This window comes from Pelophylax lessonae, assembly GCF_965119305.1.
Source record: "Pelophylax lessonae genome assembly, chromosome: 7".
Taxonomy (NCBI): domain Eukaryota; kingdom Metazoa; phylum Chordata; class Amphibia; order Anura; family Ranidae; genus Pelophylax; species Pelophylax lessonae.
The window spans coordinates 269,096,508-269,109,204 of NC_138774.1; the positions used below are offsets into that span (position 1 = coordinate 269,096,508).

The 12,697-nt window shown below is 44.1% G+C and overlaps 2 protein-coding genes across 2 annotated transcripts in view; both read left to right on the top strand.

The window, feature by feature from the left end:
• The window catches only part of EEIG1 (estrogen-induced osteoclastogenesis regulator 1), a 98,143-nt gene extending 95,136 nt beyond the window's left edge, over positions 1-3,007 (top strand). The window contains exon 11 of the mRNA XM_082264712.1: positions 2,219-3,007. Within this exon, the coding sequence (XP_082120838.1) occupies positions 2,219-2,264 (46 nt within the window). The 3' untranslated portion in view covers positions 2,265-3,007. The remainder of the gene's footprint in view (positions 1-2,218) is intronic.
• Positions 1-12,697, top strand: part of DPM2 (dolichyl-phosphate mannosyltransferase subunit 2, regulatory) — a 235,994-nt gene that overhangs the window by 99,988 nt on the left and 123,309 nt on the right. The gene's annotated exons all lie outside the window — the stretch shown is intronic.

Genomic DNA, 12,697 nt, shown 5'->3' on the forward strand with positions numbered 1-12,697 from the left:
CGCCAGGTAAAGTCATGATGTATTTTCTCAGTTAGGGGGTTGATTAGTGCGAGCAAAGTTTTTTTTTTTTTTTTTACAGAGTTAGGGCTCTTTCACACGGGGGGTCCGATCAGATCCGCCTGTCAGTTTTTTAGGCGGATCTGATCGGATCCTCCATGCAGCTCTATGGGGCAGCGGATGTCAGCAGAGACACCTCCGCTGCCATCCGTATCCGATCCTGTCTGTGAAATCCAGACGGATGGAAACCCTATTTTTCCATCCGTTCAGGGATCGGATCGGATGAGAGCAGACAGGCGGTCCGCTCTCATCCGATCTCCCATAGAGTGCAGCGGGGGCTGTGACACCTCCCTCTCCGCACTGCAAGCGGAGACGGAGCTGTCATCCGTCGGCTCAGCGGGGATCGGCGAATCGATCCTCGCTGAGCAGCACGGATCCGCCTACGGAGGCGGACCGTGTGAAAGAGCCCTTAAGGAAGGTTAAACCCGTTATCAGTTTTTTTTTGCCATCTCTGTCCTATTGAGGATGTTTTCCTTCACTTCCCAACCTATAGACACAACAAGAAGTAAGAGGAAATCGTAATTCTGAGAACTATCCCCCAATGGAAAATTCCCCTCTATTTCTGTTCCGGTGACAACTCACATTTTGGGATTTTTTTTCTCTCATTTTCAAAGATTGTGGTCACCAGAACAACTAGAGAGGGTAAATCCAACTAATGGGGGTCACAGACAGCAATAAATACCTGACAAAAACAGAAAATGTGTATTTAGTAACATGGTTCCACATTCTCTGAAAACACAACCACTAAAAATCCAGTTTTTGAAGTCATTTTTCTCTGAGCAATATTATGCCAAATAGAAACCTTCCAGGAGTGCTACTAATTTATGTGATTCCAAAACGTTCAGTTTAAGCCCTGGTTCACACTGGTGCAGCTTTGAAATCTCGCTGAAGTAATAATACATCAGCACGATTACAAAGCTGCAAATCAGTGCGATTTGCACGCCCAATTTCGTTGCGGCTTGCAACAGATATCTATGCAAGTCGCAATGAAATCAGAAAAAAAGTAGTGCAGGAACCGTTTTCATAATCGCAGCGACATGAGTCTTGTCGGCAATGGGTTGCGATTTGGGCATGCAATTTGAAACTGTCAAATCGCACCAGTGTGAACCAGGGCTAAATCGGCTTAATAAGTTCCAGGTGCATCAAAACAAAAGGTCACAGCTTGAGGAGAAAAGTCTTTCCCCTGCCAGAAGCTATAGAGTAGAACCCTTGATCTGTGTGGAAGCAGTGGTCTCTCTGAAGAAGTTCGGAATGCTTTATACTGAGTCAGACTTGTAGCTCTGCAATCATGCTCCCCACTAATTGGAGAGTTCTGGCTCAACAAGGGGTGTGTTGGACCTCTGTAAAGATCTCTCTGCTTTTCTATACAAAGTAGGGGTCTTTCTCTCTAGCATGCTGGCAGAGGGCAGGACTTTCTGCACAGACTGCTGGCTACTTTAGAATGAAAGTGAACCGTAGGGGCCCTTTCACATGGGCGGTGCGCTCGGCGGACTCAATTTTTCTCAGCGGGGATCGATCCACTGATCTCCGCTGAGTAGGTGGATGGCAGCTCCGTCTCTGCTTACTTTGCAGAGACAGAGCTGTCAAATCCCCGCTCCCCTCTATGGGAGATTGGATGAAAACTGACCGCCTGTCCGTTTTCATCTGATCTTATCCGATCCTCCAGACGGATGGAAAATAGGGTTTCCATCCGTCCGGATTTGACGGAGAGGATCGGATCGGATCGGATAGGATAGCAGCGGGTGTCAGCGGAGATGTCTCCACTGCCCCATAGGGGTGCATGGATCATCCAATCAGGTCCGCCTAAAAAACTGACAGGCGGACCGGATCGGAAAGCCCGAGTGAAAGTGGCCTTAGTCTTTGCACTACTTCGTTTAGATACATTTGGAATAGAATTGGAATGTATTTAGCTCATTTAAACTGAAGGTTCAGTTGGGCTTTGTGCCAGCAGTTTTGGAACCGCAAGTCCCAGCAGGCAGTGTGTTGACCCGCAGGGCTTCTAGCTCAGCAGCAGCTGGTGAGACTCTAAATTGGTTGATGGATTTTAAGTAAAGCTTTAAATGAACTCCATTCTGGAAATACAAGTCTACAGTTTTCAAGCCTGTGCATGTTTTGACATTACATAATTCTCAGTAACGATTTTCCTTTTCTTTTTTTCCAGAGTCTCTGCTGGGGTGTTTGAGCCCGTTGTGATTGAGATTCATTAAATCCATGAGAGGCTGCATGTCCAAGTCAGATCTCCCAGGCTCCAAGCCAAGCTCTGCATTCCAAGTTGAAAAGCTGGGATCTTCCCCTTATGAGGGGTGGGTGAGACACTCGGGGCTGGAAGCCCTCATCGGACTCTCTTGATCTCCCCCCCTCTTCTATTCCTGTTCCATCCTGGCACTTGTCCAGTTGTCGTGTGCACATATCCAGCGTGTTTGAGCTCCTCAATGTGTGACCGTGTTTTCGTCTGCTTCTAATCAGAGAGGATCGGACAAGGCATCTGGCCAGAAGAGCCCAGACTCTCGGCAACTCCAGCTTCTGCTCACAGCTCTTTGGTAGAACAGACCAATTGTTCCAGCAGGACAAAGGCAGAGACAAAGCATTGCCTTACTGAGTGACAACTGCAGCCATTTTTTTTCTGTTCCCTCTTTAGCTATCTTTTCCAGCCTTTGCATGCTCAGTAGGCCATCTTGGCTCTGTTAAGCTCTCACCTTGAGCAGTATAAGGCTCTACATATGACGTTAGGTTGCAGTTCAGCAAAGTACAGTAAATGCCCAAATGTAACGTCACTATGACCACAAAACATTCTGTCATTTTCAGATCCCTCACATCTTAAACTTATGGAAGCTGTCTTATGGTTGGTTGCTACAGACTGTAACACGTGTGTACTAACTGATATTGATGCAGAAATGTAGAAATCAGAAATGATGCAAATATGTGAGGGAGGGGTACTGAGGACTTTATACGGATACTTTGTTTTCCATGTAAAGCCAACTGTTGCAACTTGCACAGGTCACCTATTGACACCCCTTTCCCAGTGCCGGGACAAGGTCATCCAGTGCCCAGGGCAAGGATGCCAAACTGCGCCCCCCCTTCCCTTAGGGTTAGGATCAAGGTGCCCCCCATCCCTGCAATAAACCATTGCACCCAGGGCAGCCGGCACTGCCCTTTCCACAATGCAGTCCACAGAACTATACTCTTGCTGTTTTATAATCGGTTCTCTCAGTTTTTAAGTGATTTAAAGGCCTCTTGCAAACGATACTCCAATTTGAGCATCTACTTTTTCATCTGGTTTTTTCTTTTTCTTTTATGTATTTGCGTGTATTTTTGCACATGTGCGTTTGCACAACTTCGCACACATTTTTGCGCAAATGCACGAAAACGTATTCTCATGTTTTTGTTTTGTGTATTATGTAAATGGCCATTTGCGCGCATTTGCGTGCATGAGGCGTAAATTACTGACCAAAAATGCAGATTTTTCTATTTTACTGAAGAATGCACGGCGCTCATTTACGCGCCTGTGCGCCTAGGCACATTACAATGATTGGACCAGGGGAGGGCTGGCAGCCTTAAGCCTGGGGGGCAAGTCCAGTCAAGTGGTCCGTTGAACCATCGAATCAGCTCGCCATCCATGCCCACCTGGTTTTTTAATGGATATTGATGTTATGAAGCAAGACAAACATGATGCAATGTGGTAACATAATTTAATGTTAATTGCAACAAAGGAGGTTTAACAGAAATACATGACATCAAGCCAGGCGGGGCCTAGGAAGCTCCTGTCGGGTGGAGATCACTCTGCCTGACAGGGAAGTGACTATGTTAGTATTGTGCCAGGTGGGTGCAGGAGCGACTCTGCACACTCATACAGCTCCGCTGCAGCTCTGCAAATATATACATTGTGTAGCAACAACCGGCAGCTGTATACAGCGTCTAGCCCCTACATTAATCCAGCCCCGAGGGTGGCCTTTTCACCCGGCATCAGAGCAGCCCGGGGGGCGATTGCCACCCTGCCCCCCTTCCCAGGCCTCCCCTGGATTGGACTGTATTTTAAATTACTGACCAAAAATGCAGATTTTTCTATTTTACTGAAGATTGCAAGGCGCTCACTTACACGCCTGTGCGCCTAGGAACATTACAATGATTGGGCTGTATTTTAGCTCTGTAAAATAAAAAAAAAATGCTGTTCTGAGCTTTTTTAAGCTGCAGTGTGCAAGAGGCCTAAAACATCTGATGTAACCAATCACAGCACTATATAAAAATACAAATTCGGCCACTGCAACCATGAACACATTTTTCACTGGATGACTTACACCTGAGTTACCTGAACAGGAAGGCAGATAAATCTGCAGCTGTTGACACCAATTATAATATGCTGAATTGCAGCCTGATGGCAGATGCAGTTTGCCTTGTATACTAATGGTTTGATTGCCTTTTTTACTCAATTTGTTCCTCCTCCTCATACGGTACCATTCTTGTTTCCTGTAACATGACTTTGGGTTATTCTCCAAGCTTCCATAAAGGAAGACGTCAGTGCAGAACAGAGGCTTGTCCCTATACAAGGTCATGAAAGCAGCTGGACTGTTACAATAGTGCCCCCTGGCTGGGGCCATAAGATGCAGCAGGACTGTAGACACCCGCTGGAAGGGGTCACGTGACACAGCAGGTCTGTATTGAACCCTTAAGGACTCCTCAGGTAGGAGTCACAAAGCACAGCTGAGCTGTGGAAATCCTTAAGGAAATACATGTTACACAGCAGGACTGTGACATAATGTTTTAGGGAAGCACCTCATGGGAGGCACAGCTGGACGGTGCATCCCAGAAGCGTGGCCTTCAGACGTCTGGTCAGATAGTGAAGGTCCACTTTTTTTCTGTACTGGAGTCTTTCTTTAAGACATTCCATGAAACGAGAAGCCCAAGAGACAGTTGTCACCAGGGGGGTTAGCTGTGCTGGCCACAACTCCTGTCTCTAAGCCTGGATCCAGCCCTGTCCAGTACCGGCTCCCAACGCACTCACTGTCGCACGCCAAAGTCTGCACAACAATTTCAAAAAGCCAGCAGGCTGGTGTTTTCATTTCATTCCTGTGTCTAATCTAGATTGTCAATGTGAATTTCTTTTTTTCTGTGGAGTCATCTGGTGCTCAGGGCTGTTTATGTTTTAGTTTTATACTTTTGTTCATGGAGAGCTGCAGGGAGTTTTCTGATTTGGGTTAAGGCCGTGTACACAACAGTTCTTTCTGTCATGGTGGTGTCCAACATCTAGCTGTACTCCGCTCATACTGTAACTTTCAGCCTGGGTTTACACTATTGCGAACACAGACATCGCATTTGAATCACACAGCATTGCTCTGCAGGTCATATGCAGTGTCTGTGCGGTGCAAATTCAGACATGCATTTTGGATTCGCATGAACCTTTTTTTTTCCTACACTGGAATCGGATTCACACCCAAGCGATCTGATTCCTGTTCAAATTTACAGTTCGCACTGTGATTCGCGAACCGATCTGGGGGTGTCATTACCTTTTTGTATTGACACCCGCAGCGGTTCGCAGAGGGCAGTGTGGACTGCCTGCGGGGGAGATGCGATGCGAGAATCCACACTAAAATCGCACTGGTTCCCGCATCGCAGTAGTGTGAACCCAGGCTAGGGGATGATAGATCCTATCATGGTGCACCTTTTCAGCAGCAGTTAAATTTTTCGTTACAAGATTATATTGCTGTATATTCATGCTTAAGGCCCAATTCCAGCCAAAGCTTTCTTGTTGTTTTGGATAGATTAGAAAGAACCATTGTCAAGTTTTTTTTTTTATTGCTGTCTGTGTCACCATATACAAGTTTCCCCTCAATTCAGTGTCCCCATGACAGGGTGTCACAGCTGCAGGGAGGGCTGGGAATTCTCCCACAGGTAAGAAGTAACAGAAACTTTTTTTTAAGTATTTGTTGCCTAGTTACACCCGTTTCCTGATTGGGTGTACCAGTGTCACAGGGACAGGAAATGAAGGAAATCATTATAATGGTGTCAGGCAGCAATGAAAAAAGCCCTTTCCTCACTATACAAAACTGAAACCAGGTTTTGGCAGGAGTTGGTCTTTAACTTGTAAGTATACAACAAGAGGTAAATCTTCCCTTTTGGATAATATGGTATGAGCTGAGTTCACTAAATGCTGTACAAACCTCATGCTTTAGCTGGCCATACACAGGACCCCATTTCTGGTTGATCCGTAGTAGATTTGATCATCTTTTAAAATAATCTTTATATGTTTAATTAGCAAGTGATTCCAACTGGAACCTAAAGTGTTACTAAACCCAGGAGCCTGCATTCACTATATCTGGTCTCCCCAGGAGCCTGCATTCACTATATCTGGTCTCCCCAGGAGCCTGTATTCACTATATATGGTCTCCCCAGGAGCATGCAGTCACTATATCTGGTCTCCCACAGTACAGATAACATGGAAATGCAATGGTTTTAGTAAATATAAACTGCTAAACACCTTTTTCTCATCAGCAGTATATAGCAGTCTTGTGACTTCTATCAGTGTCGAGCCAAGCACTGGTTAAAGCTTGTAGAAGGAGTTTTCATTCTCCTCTGACTGACTGTCCTATTAGGCTGCATGACCCCCGACCCTCTGTCTGGACAGTGCTGATTGGCCTTGTGCTGATCACATGCAGTGTTTCTCAACTCCGGTCCTCGGGACCCACTAACAGGCCAGGTTTGCAAGATAGCTAAATTACATCACAGGTGATCTCATTTGCTGCTCAGTGATTGCAGTATTCTAGTCTGCATCCCCCCAAGGTAATACTTAAAATCTGACCTGTTAGTGGGTCCCAAGAACCACTGCTCTAGAGAAAAAAAAAACTCTAGCATTACACACCAAAACTGAGCATGTGCAGAGTGCCCCCAAGGCTCTGTATTATTAGGAGATGGTTTGGGGACAGTAAAAAAAAGGGGGAGGATCAGAGAAGACAGAATCAAACAGCATTTTTACACAATGCAGAGGATTAACCCCTTAAGTTCCACAGCGAGTATAACAAACATGCTTTACTGCATATACAGACGGATTTTACTGTTGTGGGTTTAGTAACACTTTAAGCTGGCCATGCGCATTTTTCTTTCCATTGAGCCTGCGGGTTGGGCAGAGTCTTCCATCCATACTAGAGAGGAGTAACACCGCTCAGGTGAGTCTGTGTCTACAATCCAAGGAGGGTGCTGGACTTCGGCTCGCCACAGCAAACCACATATATGAAGAAATTGGTCGCACACCACCAGGAGATTGAGTAAAGAATAAAGGCCTGTACACACGCACCGATTGTTGGTAAATTTTCGGCCAACGTCCGATCGGCCGATTATCGGCTTGTTAGTATGATGCTTCCAACAACCAACTACGACTTTTCGGCCGAACAAAATCTGGTGTGCAGGCTATATAATTTTTGTTGGCCAACAACAGAACGGCCGATTGTTCGTCAGTCAGTACAGATTTCGGCCGACAAAAATCAGATGAGCAAGACTGGGCATGCTCAGAGAAGAAAAAACACACAAAAAGTAGACCAGAACATGACATCACTTCTGCAGTTGGTTGTTGTTGGCCGACAAAATTCGTGTGCAGTCTAGAGCACATTTCAACCAACACAACAACACTGGACAAAAGACGGCCGATCGGTCGGCCAACAATCGGTGCGTGTGTACGGGGCTTTAGATCTTTATTGTACATGCAAAGGTAGAAGGTACAGCAGGATGGATATGGTAGATCATCTTCACTCAGTCTTCTGGTGGTGTGCGACTAATTTCTTCATGTATTCCATCAATACTACACAGTGCGGATGGGTGGATATTGTTCGGCTCTCGTTATTGTCTGTGGTAGTCATTTCTGTGAAACCTCAAATGGAAAGAAAAGTGATAATCAAGGTCACTAGACTGAAGGCCTTACAGGGTTTAATCTCAAAGCTTAAACTGATCCTTCTTCCCGTGTATGGCCAGCATGGGTGTATCGAAAACTGCAAAAACTGTTCTACATAAAGCTTTATCAAACTCCGCAAGGAGGTGTTGCCTATCACCCCATTCGTCTTTGGAATATCCCTCCAAACCAGCCACCTATACCACTACCTGCTTACTTGTGAATGAGTTCTCTCTTCGTAATATAATAAAAAAGGAACTTTGTACAGCCGCTGTACTGCTGTTACAGTTCCAACTAAATGACCACTTTTCTTTGGGGCACTTTATTGATCGATGGAGTTGGTGCAGGGAATTTAAATGTTTGTATTGTTAAAGTTGTTTTTTTTTTTTTTTTTTTCTTCAGAGCATCGAAAAATTCTTCAAAATAACTTTACAAAATAATTCTATGTAAATGTAAGAAGCATGTAATATGTATCTTCTGTTTTCCTAACAATTGCAATACCTCTGTTTAATTGAATCCTAAGCACTTGAGGGGGTGAATCGACTAACCACCATTTTCCCATACTACTAAAGTCCTTTGCGTTTGACAAGAGATGAATGCTCAGATCTTCATCTTTGGATTATGTACTGAAGTACAAGAGTAATTAGTCAAACTCATTGGCATTAAAAATAGCATAATTACCTGGGTGCGGTAAAGGTTACTGCATTCTGGGAGTTTTCTTGGTGACGGAGAGGTTGCACGATAGCTAATCTTTGGGATAGCCAGTTTATGGCTTTACACGTAGATTATGCTGCTATTGGACTACATTTCCCAGCATTCTCTTTGGAGGGGGTGTTGTTTTTAGCTCTATCATTGACAGCACACTTTGGTTGGTGGAGATGTAGGTCAGCAGCAGCTGAGGTGCCAAAGGTTTTCTGTATTTATTTGTTGTGGGCGCTTCTTACAAGTGCCCCAGGTAGTGCAACTAAGGCCCCTTTCACACTTGTGCGATTTGTCATGCAACTTTCGAAATCAGAGTTGCAGGACATGTTGTTCGCCATGTTTTCCAATGATACCCATTCATATATGCACAACTTAAAGTTGCAGCAACTTCAAAGTAGTCCCTGCACTACTTTGGCCTGATTTTAATGCGTTTTGAGGTCCAAAGACATAGGCATTGATTCAAGCCCAGTCAAAATCGTGGTAAAATCGCGCAACTTTCAAGTCGCACAAGTATGAAAGGGGCCTAAACTGCTTTTCAGCATGAAAACATGAATGCATCACTGAGGTATGAAGGGAAAAGTGTTTTACGACCTCAGTGGTGTCAGTTTTTCTCAGCACATTTGTAGGCTGGGGAGGAATATTCATTCAGAACATAGTGACCACCTTTTTGAAGGTGACAGGCCCACGTTACAACCGATCAGATTAGCGCTGTTGCGGCTGTAATAGTCTCAGGACTTTCCAACCAGATCACAAGTCTTAAGCCAGAACCAAAATTTGCACAAAGTGGATGTTTCAGAATTCATACAGTAAAGAGGTGTACTGTACAACGTTCTAGAAGAATACATTCAGGGGTATAGAGCATTAAGTGTACAAGGATTTTTTTTTTTTTTTATTCCTTTCCTTGCTTTAAAAAAATGCTTTCTCTTCAAGAACCTGCCACTGTTTCCTTGTTTGAGCCCTCAAAAACATTATTAATCTTTTTTGTTACCTTGATTCTGACAGACTAAGCCTCGTTTTATGTACATTCAGCTTTTTGGCCTGTCCAAGGTTTAGAAAGTTGTATGCCTGAGGGTGGTGAGCAGTGCTGGCACAGTCTGACCACCCTCCAGCATCTGTTCTGGCCTCCATATCATGACAATTGTCATGGCCTGTGAAGCCGGACAGTAGAGGTGCACTCCTGATCAAGGGGAAAACAATAGCAATCAGAAAAGATGTTCTAATCCGTCCAAACGGTGTTACTCCTCAGCCAGTGGTGTCTGAAGATAACTTACAGATATGACATTGTTTTCTGGAACTAGCCAGATTAGGAAACCCATTTAACATCTATGAGAACCTTAAAAGAGAAGTTATGAATTTAAAAAAACAAATATTTGTTCTCACCTAGGTGGATACGGCATTGAAGTGATGCTGCATCTGTCCCCCACCGGCTCTGCAGTGAGAACTGAGCGATAAAACACCACTGATCACTCAGTTCTCCCCCTCTGCTCTGAGCAGAGAGCTGTGACTGTTAGTCACTGGCTTTCTGCTCTCCCCTCCAGTGCTCACTGGAGTGCTGGGCTGTAGAGGGGGCGGGAGGGGCTGGCTCAGGCTCTTGACAGAACGTTTGGAGGCTGAGCCAGGTGCTGGTCTAGGATAACATATTCAAGATCTTTTCCAAGCATTTACCGGCTGATTAATGTCAGCCGATAAGGTCTTTAGCCTGCTGTCGGCTGAAAATGGATCACAGGAGTGAAGAATGACTGTACTCCTGTTATCCATAGTAGAAATGTGGCCAAAAAAAGCTTTGTCTATACTTCTTCTTTAAGGCAGGACAAAGATATTTGAGGACAGATGGACATACAAACCTGACCACACAGGGCGCTAAACGTGTAAATCATTGGATCACTTGAGTGTGCATGGTAGGCACTGTTAGATATCTCTAGAGAAGGACTAGTCATTGTTTTTCCTTAGATCTAATGGCCAGGATAGGATGGCATTGCCTATAGACATGTCTGTGGGTAGCTAAAATGTACACTTGAAGATCTTCCTTCCACAACTGTACAACTCCTCCTTGGTATTGTCTGGTTTGCTCCCAAGAAAGACCATGACAACATAGAATAAGGAGAGGAGTCAACTGCAGCATAGAAAGGTTAGTCAACAAGGGATAAAATCCTCCTGCTACAGGAAGCACCTTAGTCAGAAATCAGCTAACTGAAGGATCCCTCTAAAAATATGTTCTATATACTGTAAAGAAACCAATCAGAAAAGCAAGATCTCTTCAGGTAAAGCTAAAAGCTATATTCAAGCAGGGAAAACAATGACCGTTTTATTCTGGGGTAGAATCTAGTAAAGGGGTTCTCATTCGTTTTAAAACCACTTTAAAATGTGTTATTGGCCATACCAACGTTATTTACCACCATGTGACTTACTTTCAGTTCTCATTGGCTATCATTGCTGAAAATAATATTTGGTTATTGCAGATAAATATTATAATTTAATGAAGTCTAATGTATTTCTAGAACGTTTCACTTACAGAACGTTTCACTCAGAAACAGAGCCTCTGCTGGAACTGTCCAAAAAGATATTCCCTTCAAAACTTAAGACGTATTTTGAGTCCCACAGATTTTATGCGCATTATTGCACAAAATACTAGATTATATTTTCTTAATGTGATAAACTTAATTTTTACACTTTGTTTACATATATGTATATAAATATATTTCCTATAAATGATATAACTGACATTTGAGCACTTCTGTAACTGCCCTCCTTTTTCCCCCAAGAAAAGTGTAAAAATTCTCTTGTGCAAATTTTGGCTTGGCTTAAACTGTGCCTGGGTGGTTCTTTAAAATTAGATTTAAATACCACTATTTTTGTGCTGCTTATTACTAAATTTAAATGAGTTCCCATAAAAAAAAAAAATCTGTTTTCTACTTTATAAAGTATATGGAGAGATATATTATACAACATATAAAAAGCTATTTTTGCAAGAGGATTGGTCCAAAGGTGCACATACTGCAGAAGCCATCAGCATTGTGAAGTGTATAGTTTTCATAAGTCAAAATGTTTAAATAAAAAAGGATTCTGCTTCTATATTTTAATTCTCTGGAGTTTAAGATAAGCTTGAGACATTTCATTGTTTCCTCCGTCTCGCCTGTTTCAATTCCTACATTGTAATGGCAATTCTGATTCCAATTGTTATCAGAGGTCTTCGGGAGAGATTTGGGCAAAATAAAGTTTTCTTTGGTTAACACAATTGTCGTTTGGTTGTCTTTCTTCCACAGTTCATTTGATATGGTCTTTGTTAAAGGGAACCTGTAACAATGGAAACATGGGACTTCCCATTGCGAAAATGCGCCAGGCCTGAGAAGTGGACTTTAAAGCGGAGTTCCAGTCCCTAAAACTTTTTTGTTTTTTTAAACACTCTGCCGTATTTGTTTGCGCATATAAAGTTACATTTAGATAATGTTAATTGTGTGTTCCTTGTAGTTTCTTTGAAAATAGTGGAATACTAACCAGATCTCGGAAGCAGGCAGGTTCCATGTCGGGTGTGGGCATCTGAAGCCCTCTACTCTTCATTTCTGGAATCCGGTGCAGCTGGCTACCCAGCATGCACCTCCCGATCTCACGAGTGCCCGCATGAGACTGTCAATGTCATGATGCCTGATTTAGATGGACAGTGCCCGTATTAATTGCTTTACGACTGCCCACCGCAGATGTACTGTGGCAGGCAGCCGCTCCCAGGCAAATCGCTGTACATGTACAGCGCTCGCTCTAGGGAGGCTAGAGGGGAGCTCCCGCCCGCTCGTCACTGGGGAAGCTGATGCAGCGGGCAGGCGACTCCGATTGCCGCCTGACACCCGTGATCGTTCCCTGCTGAGAGAGAAGAACAGTCGGCTGTTGTAAACACAGCTGACCGTTCTTCTCCCTGAAAGTATCATAGAGCCCATGTGATCCTTCTATATAGGATCCCATGTCTCTATGGTAATTTCAGAAGCCACGCCCCCCCCCCCACAGTTAGAATTACTCCCCTAGGCTCACATTTAACCCCTTGATCACCTATAATGTTAACCCCTTCCCTGCCCA